This window comes from Leucoraja erinacea, chromosome 5 (assembly GCF_028641065.1).
Source record: "Leucoraja erinacea ecotype New England chromosome 5, Leri_hhj_1, whole genome shotgun sequence".
Classification (NCBI taxonomy): domain Eukaryota; kingdom Metazoa; phylum Chordata; class Chondrichthyes; order Rajiformes; family Rajidae; genus Leucoraja; species Leucoraja erinaceus.
The window spans coordinates 43,989,549-44,009,375 of record NC_073381.1 but is presented as its reverse complement, the minus strand read 5'-3'; the positions used below and the strand labels follow the sequence as shown (position 1 = coordinate 44,009,375).

Genomic DNA, 19,827 nt, shown 5'->3' with positions numbered 1-19,827 from the left:
TCCAGCACATTGTTTTCTATTCATCTATGCTTTTTAATAGAACCTAATCAAATAATTATAAACCTACTCAAACAATATTTGAGGGAATCTGAGATGACCTTAATTTATTTGCAATGCCAAAGAACTGGCAGATCACAAACTGAACACTTAAATTTGAAAAGGTATCTAGCACATATCTGGGCTGCCATAGATTAGTTGGCTTAATGACAATCTTGGAAAAATAATGAATGTAAATGCCTATGAAAGAAGAAATTAAAAAACATGTAAGTAAGTGCTAGTAGTTTAATAATGAATAGGCAGCATGAATTTCAAAAGACTCAATTTTTGGTGTTGTAACAGAAGAAATAGGCAAGGGTATTATAGCAGAAATGTTTATTTGTTCAACAACGCCGTATAGTTTACTGAACCATGCCGTAGCACGCGTGGAATTGCGACACGTAATAAATACGGCCGTCTTTATGATAAGGGTGGAATAAAGGGTTCCATTTGCATTGCTGCAAGGCCACTATTGTTTACTATTTATGATAACAATGTCGTCAGTGGTTACAAAAATGCAATTTCTAAATTTGCAATGACACAAAATTGAGAGCAGAAGATGATTTTTTTTCTCAATGATGACGATGACTGTCGTGTGTACAGATGCTCCTCGATTTACGATGCTTCGACTTACGCTATTTCGACTCTACGATCGGCAAATACTCGGCAACGACAGCAAGCCGCACATCACTTCCGGTCACGTGATCGCAATGTATTAAATACGTTTTCGACTTGCGATATTTACGATGGGTTTATCGGAAGGTAACCCCATCGTAGGTCGAGGAGCAGCTGTATTGCAAGAAGACATTAATAAAGCTGCAGAATGGGCCTGTAGCTACCTAGCAAATGAAACCGTCAAGTACTGCATATTTATAAATAAAATGCAGAAATAATGCATTATTTAGGAATTGACCTGTGCTGGGTCCAGCATTTAGATGCAATCGTGAAGAAAGCTCGACAGTGCATCGATTTAAACGTTTTAAAAGATTTGGTACATATCTAAATACTCTAATGAACTTTTACGGATATATTGTAGAAAGTATCCTGACTAGTTACACTATAGCCTGGTACGACAATTCCAGCACACAGGAGGCTGCAGAGAAGGGTGGACACAAGCCGTCCATCATGGGCACAGATGTCCTCACTATCAAAATAATCTACGAGGTGCTGCCTCAAGAAGGCGGTACATATTATCAAAGATCGTCAGCATAGGAGCCATGCCTTCTTGTCACTTCTATCATTTGGCACGAGATACAGGTCTATTATCCCACACTACCGGCTTCAGCTACAGCTACTTTCCTGCAATTATCAGATTCTTGCATCAACCTGCACAACCTTAACCCTTCCTTGACATTGGAATGCTATGACCCACCTTTTGCAAGACTATGGACATTAAAAAAAAAAACATTTATTTATTATAAATTATATATGTGTAATTTATGTATAATTTATATATGATTGAATCTATGTTCCTGTAATACTGCTGCAAGCAAGATTTTCCATTGTACCTGTACGGCAATGTTCTCATGCAAACTTGAATGTCTCAACAAGCAGACGAAGGATAAAGGAATACTGAGTTCTAAGTAATATGGAAAGACCAGAGGAGCATGTACTAATTGGGCTGAATGGCTTGTGTTTTATTTTAAGAAGGTACATAGATGTAGATAATCCATAACTGTATGTTAAAGCCCCATCCCTGCAAGCAGCATGTAGGAAATTATATGTTGAAATTCAGTTGATGTGACTCCCATAAAGGAAGAAGTGGTTGAAAAGGGGCAGACTTAAAAGCAGAGGGGGAAATCAGATAAAAGTAGAAAATGCAGGAGGTACAATCCTGGTTGCCAACAACTGACATCAAAAGATAATGTTTTGGGTGTAACCCCTTGCGTAAAATATGAAAACATCATGCAATTTATCTGCTGATTCTTCCTCCCTGCACAAAAAGAGAATGGAAAGAATTTGACTGCAGCTTGTGCCAACATGACTCATTTCATTCCATTTTTTAGGTTAACCTATGAAAATCAACAAAGCCGAGGAACTGCTGAAAAGCAAAAGCAAACACACCCAACAGGATGTAGTACTTAACTGCGAACAAAAGTTCACTCCTTGTTGATTCAGAAACTCACGATCTCCCGTAGTCTAACTAGTTGCATTTAAAATGTAAAACAAAACTTGATGGTATACTTTGCATTGGTCGCATCGGTGGAGAGAGAAATAGAGCTAATGTTTCTGGCTGAAGACTTTAAATCAGGCCAGGCATGTCTTTTTGTCTTATTTCAGATTTGTATCATCTGATATTTTGTTTGTGATTATATATGCTCAGATACTCTGGAGGCTTCAATACATTTGCTGATCAGGAAAATACAATGTCCCCAAAAAAATGAAACAGGAATAAAAAGTAGATATTGGAACTGAAATTGAAAATTCACAGCATTTCCATGGGTGTGTAAAAATAGAAACATCGTTCATTGTCTTGTAAACATATCATTGCAAATGGAAAAAAATTGTTGAACTCTTCAATAGTAATAAATCAAACAGAAAGAAGAGGCGGAGTTAGCTAAGTTGACTCCTGCCGGAACTTTTTGCATCGATAAGCTCCTCATTCTGGTAGCCACCCAGAAAATATTTAAATATTGTCCTGAATCGTACGAGAGAAGAACAACTTGCATTTTAATGTAAATAAATGACACAGAGAAGTGACAAGTCATAAACAAATATCAAGCCATTGAAGATATTAGGAAGTATTGGCAAAGCTTGATCAAGAAGGTGAGTTTTTTGAATAGTTGCTTCCTATCTTTGTACAGCACTTTCAACGTCACAATATATCCCATGTTGTTTCACACGATTATCATATAGGAATGCTTAAAATGGCAGTGGGAATGGTCAGAGAGGTCAGAAAAATTAAGAATTCCAGTATGAAGTTTGTAAGCTTTGGGTGGTGAGAATGGTTAGCACACATCAAAAGCTTTTCACTGTACATGTGAAAATAAACTAAACTAAACTAGAGAGGCAGTAGAGACAAGGCAATAAAAGAGTTCCAAGAGAAGAAAAATAATTGTAAATTGGGGACAATAGCCATGGTGGGAGGATGACCAGGAAAAGTTGAGTCAGCTAGTGACTGAGGCAAGGATGATGGTTTCAGCAGTATACGGGGGTCCACTACCAGGAAACTTGGGTTGGTGTCTAGCAGTTCCAAAGGAAACATATATATATTTAATTTGCACTAAAGTTGACAGCAAAGGAGTTAGTGTGATTAAATTATGTCAGCCAATGTGTACAATCCAAGGAGTATTACTCCTTTCAGTGAAAATATTATGGCAATTTGTTACTGAAATCTTATATTGTTATATTGTGTTTAATATATTAAAGTCATTTTGACATAGGATTGCTACATTCTTACCTTCTGCTGAAATTAGAAAAGACGGGGAAAGAGCATCAAACAGTTCCCAAACTTCTGAAAAAGAAATGTCATAGGTTGCACCCTTGAAGGCAAAGTACATTTCTAACTCCACTGTGATTATTCAGAAAATTTTACCAGAGAAGTCATGAAATATAGTCAAATTCTGGCTAAAGAACAAAGCATTAAATAACCCTGTCGAACTTTATTTTTTAATACACTTCAAAGTATTTTTAATCCTAAAATCTTGGCTAACGAATGTTCCATGTATCTTAGTCATGCACTGATAGATGTTTGTATTTTTTCTAGTGGCACCTCTCCATTGGCTTGCTTGAATGCTATGCTTCACACTAATTCTAGGGGAGAAGAGGGTATTTTCTATAAAGTACCTGGTCGTATGGGAGTATACACATTAAAGGTGAGCTGTTAACTTTGAAACTTTTTTTTCTTTGGAGATTGTTTTTTAATCTGCTGTAATTCTAGGTATTACCAGTTTGTGTTATATTGCATTTACTGTTGAACATGCCAATGAACAGTAATGCGGGGTAGTGAAGCACTTTGGCATCGAGCAGTCCACAAGCATCTTTACATTGTATCTCAGATCTGATGAAATATGACTGATACAGAGTAATATAAGAAGCAACTTTCTTATCAGTACTAATTTTTCCATTTCGTGTAACCCTTTTTGTCCCTGAGAAATCGTTTTGGAATATATGTTTGGGGCTTGTACCTACCAGGAACAGTTTAATTTAGACTACTTTAGCCTAGTAGTTTGGAAAGATGAGGGGGGGGGGGTCTCATTGAAACTTACCAAATAATGAAAAGTCCAGATAGAGTGGATGTGGAGAGGATGTTTCATGTGGGAGAGTCTAGGACCCGAGTGCACAGTCTCAGAATAATGGGACGTATGTATGGAAAGGAGCTGAGGAGGAATTTCTTTAGGCAGAGGGTGGTGTACCTGTGGATTTCATTGCCATAGACGGCTATGGAAGCCAAGTCTTTGGGTATTTTAGAGGCGGAGGTTCTTGATTAGTGACTGTGTCAAAGGTTACAGTAATAATGCAGAAGAATAGGGTTGAGAGGAAAAGACAGATCAGCCATGATTGAATGGTGGAGCAGACTCGATGGGCCAAATTGGCTAATTCTGCTCCTTTGTCTTATGAAATTATGAACTGGGTTGAGACATCTCTCACATGGTTCATAACTTGAAACAAAAGTTTTCATGGCAGTAAACGCTTAAATATAATCTAGATTGTCTGAGCTGATGACATGAATACTAATCAACAGTATTGTTTTTAGATTCCCATTTTTAAAATTATTTTTGCTAGTTCCAACTTTGTGTAGTGTAATAGAGTACTCAGCTAATACTGCAGTATGATTTGCAGACTTGATTCATATTTGGTCTGTCCCAGGGCAGCAAAGTTGCAGATGATTCAGTAATGGAAATAAACCTGTTATTGCTTAAAGTGCTTCATGTTTGATTGATGAGGGGTATTCAAACATCTAAAAACCTGAACAATTTAAAATGATTGTTTCAATGGGCGATGGTCATGATTTGCGACACTGCTAATACTAAAACAACCAGTTTCTTTAAAGTGGCATTAAAAATTTGCTCAATTACCAAACTGCATGTTTGAGAATAACGTTTTGTGCCTATATTCTCCTTTCTTCTCTGTGCTGTTGGAAAGCACTGTTGAACCTGGGTCATTCTGACAAGGAAGAATGAAGGATGTAACATCTGCAAACCTCAGTGGCTAGATGACTATTACAGCTTTTGCATGGCACAAGATTGAGCAAGCAACTAAGTTTGTTCCCACTTAACTGCACTACATCCGACATGTTATGTGACACCATGCACATTTGACAAGTGGAACTGTGGCAACCGAATTATTCAGTCGATGCAGTGATGAAATATGTATTAAATTACATTTAACGTGACGAGGAAACTGATTAACCACAAGTACATTTTTATCTGTTTAAATTCTCATAACTTTTATATAAATTCAAATTTTACCATGATACAATTAATTTGACAGCCTTGCTCAATCATTCTTGACCAACTGAAGACAACTTCGGTTAGAAAAATATACTAATGAAAATGAAAAGCAGCTGACAAAAAATTAATCAATTTATTCTTCATATCGAAGTTGATGTGCAGGCTTATGATCTCTGAACGTGTAAGATCCGTGCAGGAATGCAAAAGTATGAAAAGTCAGTCACTTAGTTTCTGTAGTTTTTTAAAGTCTTGGAAGTGGGTGAGATAATTAGATAGTTGGGGTGCAACAATTAATGGACTTTTTTTAAGATTGGCAAATATTTAATTCAACCCCTCCCCCCCCAGAATGGAAGATAAAAGAGGACTTCTGTCAAACTGGCTATACCAGATAAGAAGTCCCATGGGATTTTGCTGGCTGTGATTTACTAATTGCAATTGTTTCATGAAGAAGATTTTAAATAGCAGCCTGCAGTAATGTTCGCTTGAACGTGCTTTTAGCTGGTGACACAGTAAACTGCCAACTCATGTCTGCCTTGATGACTTGCTGCATATTGCACCAAAGAGCTCAGGGACAAGCTGGAGGTCCAGTGCCAGTGCATGTGTATATTATGCATCTGACCTCCCTCTCCACTGCTAAACACCAAGCTGCATCTGGGGTTGACCCTCCAAGCCCAAGGGGCTGGCTGCCATTTTGTAACCACCCCCTTCAACGTTATACCAGGGATGCCTGGCATATATTCTGTGACCTGTTCATTTGAAGGAGGTTACTGGCCGTGATGCAGAAAGTAAGTGCAGGTATGTGCTATGTTTTTATTTTATTTATTATTTAAGATTAATCTTTCATAATTGATTTCTTGCATTGAAACATGTATCAAAGTAATCCCAAAGCAAAAAAACTATGATGCTAGAAATCTGAAATAACAGGAAATTCTAGAAATACACACCACAGCAGTCATCACCTGCAAATGACGAAACTGTTTTTCTTCGCACAGATGATGCAAGATCTGCTGAATACTTCGAACATTTTCTGTTTTTCTTCTTTGTGTTTGAGGAATATTATTTGTTTAATTTATATAGTTTTTAAAAAAAAAACATGGTTTTGATCTCTTTTAATGCCCTAAGTGTCCATTTAGAGACTGTACAATGGCCATTGACAGCAGCCAGTTCCCAATGGCTGTCAGGACATTCTTGGGACGAAGTCATCAGGGGCAGCCAGCCATGGCCCTGTCATTGCTTGTGGACTGCTCTGCCTTTGGTCGGCCGTGAAGCTCAGATAATAGTTTCATCCACAGTTCTTTAAAAAAAAAGTCAGTGCAGCCACAGAAAAAAATGTGGGAGGTGATTGCGGGCAGTGGGCTGGATCACTCACAATCCACACATTGTAATGCTAGAAATTCAGATACAGTAATATTACTTCTTCCATTTGACCCCTCAGAAGGATGTCCCAGATGAAATGAAGGATCTTTCCGAAATGTGGGATGACAGCAGTGATGGTCAATCAGACTCGCAGAGCACAGAGAGCAACGAAAAAAGGGAAAGGAAAAAAAGTAGGTGGAGTATCAAAGGCAGTTAAGGGTTGAAAACCTCAAGTTGTGACTTTCGTACTTTTTTCGTTCCTTGTCGTGGCCCCGATCAGATTTGTTTAATTAGAATTGAGGTTCAATAATTTGGATCCCATTTTATCCAAGCAAAAAGGATGTTCAAATTTTCACACCATGCACTTGTCACTTCATTCCAAGATAAAGGCATGTTGTGCCCCATTGCTATTGTACAAAGCACATCGAGCCAACCACGGGGAATTCTGAAGAAGGGTCTCGACCAGAAACATTACCCATTCCTTGTCTCCAGAGATGCTGCCTGACCAGCTGAGTTACTCCAGGTTTTTGTATCTATCTTCGGTTTAAACCAGTATTTGCAATACCTTCCTACACAACCATAGGGAACGATGGTTTTCACATTTTGATGCTTAAAGGCCAAGTGACATTGGAATTTCAGAATCCTCCATCCACTTCCCAATGGGAAAGCTAATAATGGGAACATGTGAGTGTTAGAAATAAAGAGTGAAGTGTATATAACATTGATGGACTGCAATTATCAAGTCCAATCTTGTCCCTCCCTATGGAATGGAATGCCACGCCAATCTTGCCACATTGTTCATTGGGAAGGTTAGCAAGCATTAAATAATGTATTGCTTCTAGTCTTACCCATTCTTAAATTCTCCAAGCACACAGGTAATTCTGCATTTTCTGTTGTCTGCGTACTAGCTCATAAGTACAAATAAATGCTTAGTGTTGTTTTCATTAGTAACTTCGCAGGCTTGCAATTTCAAGTTTGAATTCAACACAACAGTATTTAGTATAAGTTAATTTTTCTGTGGCTGATAATGTCACTTGAAGACTCAATAATATGTTGAACATGGAAAAATGGCTGAAACTGATAAATGCTTGTTCCCTGTAACAGGGAACACTGTGTCCTTCACTGGTGCACCCATATATTAGATTGCTTTACTATGCTGATTGGTGTAATTGGACAGTAATTTATTTTCAAGATGAATAATCTAGACTTCATCTTACATTTATTGATAACCATATAACACAGCACGGAAACAGGCCATTTCGGCCCTTCTAGTCCATGCCGAACACTTACTCTCACCTAGTCCCATCTACCTGCACTCAGACCATAATCCTCCATTCCTTTCCCGTCCATATACCTATCCAATTTATTTTTAAATGATAAAATCAAACCTGCCCCCACCACTTCCACTGGAAGCTCATTCCACACAGCTACCACTCTCTGAGTAAAGAAGTTCCCCCTCATTTTACGCCTAAACTTTTGTCCCTTAATTCTCAAATCATGTCCTCTTGTTTGAATCTTCCCTACTCTCAATGGAAAAAGCTTATCCATATCAACTCTGTCTATCCCTCTCATAATTTTAAAGACCTCTATCAAGTCCCCCCTTAACCTTCTGCGCTCCAAAGAATAAAGACCTATCTTGTTCAACCTTTCTCTGTAACTTAGTTGCTGAAACCCAGGCAACATTCTAGTAAATCTCCTCTGTACTCTCTCTATTTCGTTGACATCTTTCCTATAATTTGGCGACCAAAATTGTATACCATACTCCAGAATTGGCCTCACCAATGCCACTAATTTTAACATTACATCCCAACTTCTATACTCAATGCTCTGATTTATAAAGGCCAGCACACCAAAAGCTTTCTTTATCACCCTATCTAAATGAGATTCCACCTTCAGGGAACTATGCACAGTTATTCCTAGATCCCTCTGTTCAACTGCATTCCTCAATTCGCTACCATGTACGTCCTATTTTGATTTGTCCTGCCAAGATGTAGCACCTCACACTTATCAGCATTAAACTCCATCTGCCATCTTTCAGCCCACTCTTCCAAATGGCCTAAATCTCGCTGTAAACTTTGAAAGTCTACTTAATTATCCACAACACCACCTATCTTAGTATAATCTGCATACTTACTAATCCAATTTACCACACCATCATCCAGTTCATTGATGTATATGACAAACAACACAGATCCCTGAGGCACCCCACTAGTCACCGGCCTCCAACCTGACAAACAGTTATCCACCATTACTCTCTGGTATCTCCCATTCAGCCACTGTTGAATCCATCTTGCTACTCCACTATTACTACCCAACAATTGAACTTTCTTAACCAACCTTCCATGTGGAACCTTGTCAAAGGCTTTGCTGGTCCATATAGACAACATCCACTGCTTTACCATCAATTTCCCTAGTAACCTCTTCAAAAAATTCAAGAAGATTAGTCAAACATGACCTTCCAGTCACAAATCCATGTTGACTGTTCCTAATCAGACCCTGTTCATCCAGATGATTATATATATTATCTCTTAAGTATCCTTTCCATTAATTTGCCCACCACTGATGTCAAACTAACAGGTCTATAATTGCTAGGTTTACTCTTGGAACCCTTTTTAAACAATGGAACAACATGCGCAGTACGCCAATCCTCCGGCACCATTCCCGTTTCTAATGACATTTGAAATGTTTCTGTCATAGTCCCTGCTATTTCTACACCTACTTCCCTCAATGTCCTAGGGAATATCCTATCAGGACCTGGAGACTTATCCATTTTTATATTTTTCAAAAGTGTCAGTACTTCCTCTTCTTGGATCCTCATAGTTTCCATAGCTATACTCATTTCCCTTACCTCACATAATTCAATATCCTTCTCATTGGCCAGTTCATTGGCTATATTTAAGAGGGAGTTAGATGTGGCCCTTGTGGCAAAGGGGATCAGAGGGTATGGAGAGAAGGCAGGTACGGGATACTGAGTTGGATGATCAGCCATGATCATATTAAATGGCGGTGCAGGCTCGAAGGGCCGAATGGCCTACTCCTGCACCTAATTTCTATGTTCTACGTTTCTATGTTTCTCCTTGGTGAATACCGAAGAAAAGAAATTGTTCAATATCTCCCCCATCTCTTTTGGTTCTGCAGATAGCTGTCCATTCTGACTCTCTAATGGGCCAATTTTAACCCTCGCTATCCTTTTGCTATTAATATAGCTGTAGAAACCCTTTGGATTTACTTTCACCTTACTTGCCAAAGCAACCTCATATCTTTTAGCTTTTCTAATTTCTTTCTTAAGATTCTTTTTACATTCTTTATACTCCTCAAGCACCTCATTTACTCCATGCTGCCTATAATTATTGTAGATCTCTCTCTTTTTCCGAACCAAGTGTCCAATTTCCCTTGAAAACCATGGCTCTTTCCAATTATTACTCTTTCCTTTCAACCGAACAGGGACATAAAGATTCTGTACTCTTAAAATGTCACCTTTAAATGTCCTCCATTTCTCTACTACATCCTTCCCATAAAACAAAATGTCCCAATTCACTCCTTTTAAATCATTTCGCATCGCATCAAAGTTAGCCTTTCTCCAATCTAAAAACCTCAACCCTTGGTCCAGTTCTGCACTTCTCCTTAATTATATTGAAACTAATGGTATTGTGATCACTGGACCCGAAGTGCTCCCCAACACATACCTCCGCCACCTGACCTGTCTTATTTCCTAACAGGAGGTCCAGCACTGCCCCATCTCTAGTAGGTACCTCTATGTATTGCTGCAAAAAACTATCCTGCACACATTTTACAAGCTCCAAACCATTCAGCCCTTTTACAGAATGTGTTTCCCAGTCTATGTGTGGAAAATTAAAATCTCCCACCATCACTACCTTGTGCTTACTACTAATATCTGCTATTTCCTTACATATTTACTCTTCCAATTCTCGCTCCCCATTAGGCAGTCTATAATACACCCCTATAAGTGTTGCTACACCTTTCCCATTTCTCAGTTCAGATTAAAAAGTAAATTTCCTCTTTTTTCGGATTCGCTCACTTCTAAGTGGAAATGATGAATAAAACATTTGTTTCAAGAATAACAATCTGCTTGGCGAATGACCATCCGTGTCACTGGCATGTTCATTCATCACTTGCACAGATTGTCTATTTACCAGTTATACCAGAGGAACACTGCTTTGTGTATGCCAGAATTGTTAGTATTTTTGGCTGCACTAATTTGTTGAGTAAATAAATTAAATTTGTAATTGACAAAAATTAATTAGTAATTGAAAAATCTTTGTATTAAGGTGACATAATGGGCATGGACAATTGCATGAATTTCATTCAAACCATGTTCTCCAAGGAAATTCTGGGAAAATTGAAATATTTGACAGATGTGGAATGTTTTTTGCAATAGCATTTTCCTGCCACACAAAATTGGGCGTGTTAATAAAGTGAACCTTTGTGTATTTCCTGATTTCGATGCCTGACAGAACTATCTGTGACATAAAATAATTGGACATGTCGCCCTCTGTTAATATACCCAACATGGGCTCAATGTTTTGAGTCTATATTCATTACTTTGAGGAGTATATTTAATAGTATGCAAATTGATACCTGAAGTCTGTGTAATCAAAAAGAGAGATTCATATTTAGACAATATTTTGCCCTGCTGCGTTTTTGAAATAACTGTTGAAGCAACAGCAGTTTGCAATTGGATTACACCTTGAAAGTAGCTCAAGATCCCACGGTGGTTTGTAAAAAATGATATTGAGCTGCATGTGATATTGTGGAAGAGTAGTTGCATTTTAATGGCTATCTTTACAGAGGAAATTATGAAGCAATTTCAGAGTTCAGAGCACTAGCTCTGGTATGGCTTGTTGGCTGGAGTAGGATAACCACAAATAACTGTGGGTTACTGGTGGGAGGAAAGGTGTGAAAGCAAGTCTGAATTTAAAAAATAAATATTGCTTAGATGGGAACCAAGAAGGGAAATATGACAAACAATTTTCTGATATACTTGCATCGAAATGAAAGATCAATTGAGATATTTTGGTCTTGAGGATAAATATCACAGGACATTCTTCATTGCAGTGGTGTCCAATACTAAAGGGTGTATGTTTAGGGTAAGTGAAAAGGGGTCAGAGAAGATCTGAGAAGTACTTTTTCACTCAGTGTGATTGGAATGTAGAATCTTCTGCTTAAATGAACGATGGAGGCAGGTGCTCCGTGACACAAGCACTTCAATTGCCAAGTAACAAAGCTGACCAGCCAAAAGCTGGGAAATGGGATTTATATAAATGGTTGGCATGAACACAATGTGTGAGGGGCCTAATTCCATGCTGTGTGACTCTAACATTTATCCTTTGGCCTTCTTCCAAAACATTCCTTCATGCTCGATGTCTACTTGAAAGGGGTGCTGGCAAAATTGAAATAATTGACAATTGAGGAAAAATATTTTTTGTCTCATCCTAGAGGCACATCATCAGCAGTTGGGTTTGCCATACAAACTACAGTGAAGTGCAAGCCAACATTCTGTGCTCAAGTCTGTGGAATGGGATATCAATCCTCACTGTCAGTATAAGAATGGACACTGCATTGAGTCACAACTGACAATCCATTAATTAATGAAATTATCATCAATCCAGCCACATGGTGTTTCTACATTGAAACATCTTAAAAGTTCTGTGCCACAATATCAATTAAAAAAAAAACTCTAAATTGTGAGTTATGGCATTGAAGGGAAGAATTCAGTGATCTAATATATGCGATACATTCTCTCTGAAATCATAATAGCTCAAATATCCCCATTCATCTATTTTGCCTGAAAAAAAGGTGATGATGAGTGAAAAATTTTAAAAATGTGTTACGAACTAAGGAGTATTATGCATGAGTTCAGCTCCAATGGTTAAAGGTATTTCATACATCTCTGCTCTATTACCTGTGTTTTGTGATAGAGCTACTAAATGGTTGAGCAGTCAACCAACATATACTATGTGAATTATCTGCCATCCCAAGAGACAGGGCCAGGCTATACAAGTGATTGCAATAACTATCTTTGTGATATTACTGATGGCATTAGGTGTCGATTATTTGCTGTGGACACTAATCTTGGGGGGGAAAAGATGGCACCACATCATGTACTCTGTAGATCATCAATCAAAAGTATTGTGGAATGATTTTTTATGGTGCTTTTCCATACCCAGTAAGCAGTAAGGGAATTGCTTCAACTTTGTGTGCAACCAAATTTGTGGAATTCGTTTTTCTTTTGTTTCATGAACAGAATATCAAATTATCCAGGCAGCTGTTCTGCCAATGCCAATGAATAATTTACAATACAATACAATACAATACAATACGGTTTTATTCGTCACAAATGAATTAATCAAGGATTTGCTGTAAGCAATTGAGGACAGATTATATAATCTGCAAATCAGTACTGATTAAATAAACCTGACACAAAGTGGAAGGACAAACACAAAAAATAATTTCTCAGATTTTTTTTCGTATTTATAGGTCGGAAATATATTTTCTAAGTAAGTAATCAGCAAATTTATTTCTCGCGGCATTCCTCTGCGCTCACTGTTTGAAACTCTCAAATGGTCACTTACCAATCAGCGAAGGGCTGCACTGTGCACTTTCCGACTGGAAGTCTCACAGAAGTGCCTTAACAACCATGTAAGCTATCTCTTCTTGGCTTTTTAACCATATCTAATTTTGAAATTGCAAAAGCGGTATTAAAACTTGTTTTCTGCAAATAATACACACAAGATATTATCCTGCATATCTATATTAGGGATGTACATTATGAGACCAGCAAAATCATTTGTCTGTGGGATTTCATTTAGCCTCATGTAATTAAAGATTTCATCTTACACCAAATTCCTCAATGATTATGGAATCAGAAGAAACTGCAGATGCTGCAATCTAAAGTAAAAAGCAAACTGGCACAGATAACCAGTGGTACAGACAGCACCTGTGAAGGCAAAAAGATAATTGGTTTTGGGTGAAAAGCTGATGTAAGGCCTCATCCAGAAATGTCAAATAGTCGTTCGCATCCACAGATGCTGCCTGGCCCACTGAGTTCCTCCGGTAGTTTGTTTTCTCCTCAATTATTAAGTTGGGTAGGTAAGGCTGAAAAAATTGATGTGCTGCATTGATATGGTTTAGGTTTACAATTTAAAAGTTGAAATCAAGCAGAAACATTTCAGCCGAGAAATTGTTCCATGGTACTTTGTGTCAAAGCAGAGTTGTGAGTCATCCTACCGCTGTTTGTAAAAGCCACATGAAGAGTTGAAAATTCACATATGATGTTCAAAGACATCATTGTCATGCTTCCATATGTAACGGTGCACTGACACCCATGTTGCCAAGGTCACTGTGGAATCTCTATTGGCAAGTTGCAAATTTTTGCAGTTCTCAACATGAGGTGCAACAAGAATGATCTTTGCAGGAGATCAGAAAGGACATGGTTCAATCACTCAACACTCTTCCAGCGACAGGGGAGCATCGCCATGGCATGAATGGATAGCGCAATGATGGGAAAAGGAGAATAATCCCAGGTGCTCAGAGAGATCAGGACTGGGTGGTGCACAACAGTGCCCATGCCTGCATTGTTTTCTCCTCAAATCATAGATTTGCACAGCGTGGAAACAAGCCCTTAGGGCCAACTTGCCCACACCGGCCAACATGTCCCAGTTACACTAGTCCCACCTGCTTGCATTTGGTCCATATACCTCCAAACCTGTCCTATCCATGTCTGAAGGATATTCAGATGAGGACTTCTCTGCATGGAGTTTGGGTGAGCTCTCAAATGCAGTCGTGAGTCTTGAACTAAGATGTGTTAGTGGTCAATGACCAGGAATGATGCCGAGGCCCTGTGACAGAGCATGGCCTTGATGGTTCTGGTAGAGCAGGGACCATGCCTGTGACGTCCGAAAAGGCCACATATCTCAGTGAGGACAAATAATGTAGTTGGAATGTCCGACTCTTTTTAAATACGAGGCTGTGGGCCAACATTCAAAAACTTTGTTATTGATACACATATATTAGGTGTCTGGAAAACGATTTTCGTGACCCACGTCACGGAACTACATGACATTTTCCACAGATTTAGATGAAATATAATTGAGAAGGATGTCATAAATCGTCAGTTGCACATTAATTAATTAAACTAATTAGAAAATGAGATCGGAAAAGTAAGCGCCATCTAGTTTCCAATGCCCATATTACACCATGGGCAGCCTATTTCCGTGTTGCAGTGCATTTAAACTATATATGTATATATATATATATATATTATATAATATATATATAATATATATGATATATATTATATATCTTGTGAATATGACTGTACTCATATATAATTAAGTATAATTATATTATATAAAAATAATAACATGAATATAATTGTGAGTTTTTTTAATGACACTGTTGCAGAGGTCCTGCTCTTGAACCAGCCTAATTAATGGGTGAGGGCAGTTCTTGTGGGTTCCTCCCTGACTGCCAGTGTGCAGATTGGGGGTCATGGCCATAGTGGGACTGGGGCAGTTCCAGGCTGGGGGACAGTCCTGCAAGACATCTTCCAGTCGCTTTAATAGGAAATTTAATAAGACTGCAGCAGAGTTCCCAGGTTTTAAGGGCTCATGAACCTGCCTAATTAAAGGGTCCCTCTGGGTTTCCCCGTTTACTGAACCCCACTGACTGCCATAGTGGGGAGAGTGGGGGTAACAGCCATAGTGGGACTGGGGCAATGCCAGGTTGGGTGACAGACCTGTTAGAGACCTGTCTTATTTCTGATGTAAATGTCACATCCTGACCAAGAATCGAATGCTCTGATGTTTACTCGATGAGTATTCATTTTAAGCTACAATGAGCCTGTATTTATGTTAGAAACCCCTTTGATGGTGCCTTTGCAAATGAGGGCTATTACCTTTAACCTAAAATAACCCTAAAAGTGTTGCATTGTTTTATCTATAGTTTGTGTGTGTGTCTGTGTATACCTGTCACATGTGGATGTGTGGATATAAGTGTGTATGTATGTGTGGATGGATGTATGCGTTGATATATGTGTGTGCATGGATGTGTACATGTATGTCTGCGTGCGTGTGGATGTGTGTGTGTGTGTGCGGATGTAAGTGTGCATGTATGTGTGTGCATGCATGGAAGTGTGCGTACCTATTATAATGTGAATAAATTCATTCATTCCTTATTCATTCATTCACTCACTCACTTACTCCATTCATTCATTCGTTCATGAAATTGAGGGCCTAAACTATAACACAGTCAATTAAACATTGTCACTAATGCCAGCCTGTTGTAGAGTAATAAGTCTTTAACAGCTAATCTCGGAGCTGCCTGCGAAAACTTACTGTGAATAAGTGCTCCGATCGCGGGGCCTAGGTACTCGCGGTAAAGTGAAGCCGCGGTCTCAATTAATAAGCAGCCGATTCGCGATCGCTGAGCCACGGATCATCTCCGCGGGGGGGGGGGCTGTACATAGTGCCGTCTGTGGCGGTCGTTTTCAGACCTCGATAATGGGAGAAAAACGGAGGGATATCGATCGCTATTTACCGCGAGTACCTAGGTCCCGCGATCGGAGCACTTTTTCCCGGTAAGTTTTCGCAGGCAGCTCCGAGATTAGTTGTTAAAGACTTATTACTCTACAACAGGCTGGCATTAGTGACAATGTTTAATTGACTGTGTTATAGTTTAGGCCCTCAATTTCATGAATGAATGAATGAATGAGTAAGTGAGTGAGTGAATGAATGAATAAGGAATGAATAATTTATTCACATTATAATAGGGTGCAATTAAATTAATTAAAGTCCATACAGATAGATTTTCATAAATTCAGACTTTAGTCTTACCTTTCAGTTAGAGTTGATTCATGGGGGCCTTCTTTGTGTTCCAGCACATCAGCAGGGACTTTGAAGGCTTTCTTGCACTTTAATCCACTTCGCAGCACTTTCTTCAGCCTTGTTAATGCTTTTCCCACTAAATACAATTACCTGCTGCAAGTTTCCACGACATTTATTCCACAGAACAACAAATCTGAATCTCCAGTAAAACAGGCATCTGTGAAGCCCCCTCAGCCATTTTGTGTGCTAGCCTGAAACAAAGCGCGTGATTGGCCAACTGGCAGACAAATCAATGCTAAACGTGCTTTGATTGGACTAAAAAATTCCCGACATTTTTCCGTATTTTTCTCTAATTTAATAAAAATGTGCAAGTCTCCTTCATGTCGAGTTTCAGGGGTGATTTATATATTTTTACACAATATGTGAAAATTTCATGTAGTTTGGTGACGGGTCATGAAACTCCAGAATAAAGCTCCTCGGCCCACAGCCAATTTTTCCCCGTACATTATTGCAGAATAGGTGTTAAAGAAAACTTATTAGACTTCAACAAGCTGGCATTAGTGGAAATTTTTTATTTACTTTGTTATGGATACACATATATTAGGTCCTCAACTTCATGAATGATTAAGTGAATGAATGAATGAGTGAATGAATGAGTGAGTGATGAGTGAATGAATGAGTTAGTGATTGAAAGAATGAATGAGTGAATGAACAGCCTCCAAATCTAATTTTTTCACATTATAAAAGGGTGCAATTAAATTAATTAAAGTCCATACAGATGAATTTTCATAAATTCAGACTTTAGATCTTACCTTTCAGTTCCAGTTGATTCACAAAGTTTGACTGGTTTCACAAATTGGCTGTCCTCTTTGTGTTGCAGCACCTCAGCAGGGACTTTGCTTTCATGGCTTTGTTCCACTTCTATCCACTTAGCTGCACATTCTTCAGACTACTTAATGCTTTTCTCACTAAATTCAATTACCCTGCTGCAAGTTTCCACAACATGTAATCCACAGAACAACAAAGAACCTTCATTGGAATCTCCAGTAAAACAGGCATCTGTAGAAGCACTCTCAGCCATGATGTGTGCTCCCTGCCTAGCTAGCCTGAAACAAAGCGTGTGATTGGCCAACCCCCGTCCGACTCAATGTTAAACGTGCTTTAATTGGACTAAAAATACCCAAACATTATCTGTTTTTTCTCTAATTTAATAACAATGTGCAAGTTTTGTTCTTGACGAGTTTCAGGGATGATGTATATAATATTTTTACACAATATGTGAAAATTCCATGTAGTTCCGTGAGTTTGGTTACGAAACAGCACAAAAAAGCTCCTCAGCCCACAGCCTATACCGCAGTTTTGATTTTATGGGTAAACAAGAACTCTTATTTTTATGTCTGTGAGTTAGAAAATGTCACTGCATATGAATATTCTATATTGCATTTCTACCTAGATTAATTTTATGCTGGAAAATAGCTCAGGTGAATGAAAATCCTTCAGCCGAATGAGGGGACACATTCAATTGTGAGTGCTAAGACACCTAAAAATGTACAGAAAAAATGACATTCCAAATTACATAGATTTTTTTTGGGAGTTTTGTTTAGGATTCATGTGAATGCATTTTCTGGCCCATAAACCTTTAGTTTGTGGGGGAATAAAAGCAAAGGGAATTTTTGAGTCATGATGTCCTGAGTTTGGTGGAGTGCTGAAATTCAGAATGGAGAGGCCAAGGAGCCCATACATAAAAAAAAGCCCATGTATCATTTATAAAACCAGCACTTGCAGTTTTTTTGTGTCGAACCCATACATAATTCCTGTCGTCTGAACAGTACTGAAAGCATGGCAAGTTGTGGGCAGTTATGAACCTGGGAATTATGCTGGTGCATTGTTGAGTGGTGAAACCTCCTGCATCAATGAAGGTGATCCATGCAGCAGTTGTGTATCTGTGGTGTGGTGACCTGCGAAGTTGGGAACTGGAATGTATGAAAACACTCGCTGCCACTCACTGTTTTCGGACCATTTGTCCTGGTTTCAACCTCTGACATAAGAGACAGAGTTTAAGAGGACACAGCTGTTTGGAAAAGACCCATTTTCTTTCGAGAGATCTTCCTCAATACACCTTCAGTAAGTAGCTACTTTCATAATTTGTAGCCTCATCTACCAGATGCAGAGATTGCAATAGGACTGAAATGGGGGAGTGTGGATTCTGCTCTCTGGGGTTGGCTGCTAAAATATTGTTGAGCAATTTTGTGTTGTTGCAACATAGTACTGTTGGATTGTGGCTGTTATACCACAGGGTGTAGCACCAAACCTCAGCACCGACAGTCAATTTTTCACGTAATGCCCAATGTGTGTTTGAAAAAACTTAAATGTCTTAATTCAAAAACATGAAAGAATAGATATGATTATGTAAGAAAAGATTGCAAAGAAGAACCCAATGCCATGTGCTCTCACAACCAGTGCCAGGTCAGGTGCTGCACCGATGACCTTCACCATTGACACCAATGTGTCCAGCTCCCTCACCAAGTATTGAGTTTTATCAGAACCTCTTGGCTTTCGTGGAGACAGAGTTAGTCTGCACTTGAAAATGCATTCTGATGAACTTTCAGCCCACAGTTTTCTTTCAGTATAAGTCAAATTTCAAATGTAAGCATTAATTTAAGTGTGTGATTGAAAAGATTTTTCAACTGTGGATGCAAAATTCTATCTAGTATCTCAGGCTTTGATCAATTTCAGCTTCTGTTTAAGAAAAAAAATGTGTTTCAATCATATTTTTACAATCTCTAGTTATCCCAAAATGTTCAATGATCACAATGGGAGAAAAACAGGCTAAATAAAAACATTGGGATTTCATTCAAGCCCTGCAACTTTTGTCAAAAAGCACATAAAATAATATTATGGCTTTTCAATTTAAGTAAGAGAATTCTGTGCATAATATTATAAATTATGTCTGCTTACAATTTAATGATGGGAATCACAATTGATAAAAGTTTTGTGCAATTATGTCTTTTGAGTGCAGTAAAGCCAGAGGGAATCTGCGTTTCTTTGCCTTTATCTGTAAAATTAGTCAGCAAAGATATCTATGAATAAAGGACTATGGATCGAATGCTGCAAATGGGACTAGCCAGTATGCTAACTTGGTCAGCGTGGGCCAAATGGCCTGTTTCCATGCTGTACAGCTCAATTACTCCATGAAT

The 19,827-nt window shown here is 38.5% G+C and overlaps 1 protein-coding gene across 1 annotated transcript in view; it reads left to right on the top strand.

The window, feature by feature from the left end:
- The window catches only part of LOC129697170 (putative Polycomb group protein ASXL2), a 176,782-nt gene that overhangs the window by 95,442 nt on the left and 61,513 nt on the right, over positions 1 to 19,827 (top strand). Inside the window, 2 exon segments of the mRNA XM_055635475.1 lie at positions 3,743 to 3,851; positions 6,865 to 6,976. Coding sequence (XP_055491450.1) covers positions 3,743 to 3,851; positions 6,865 to 6,976 — 221 coding nt within the window.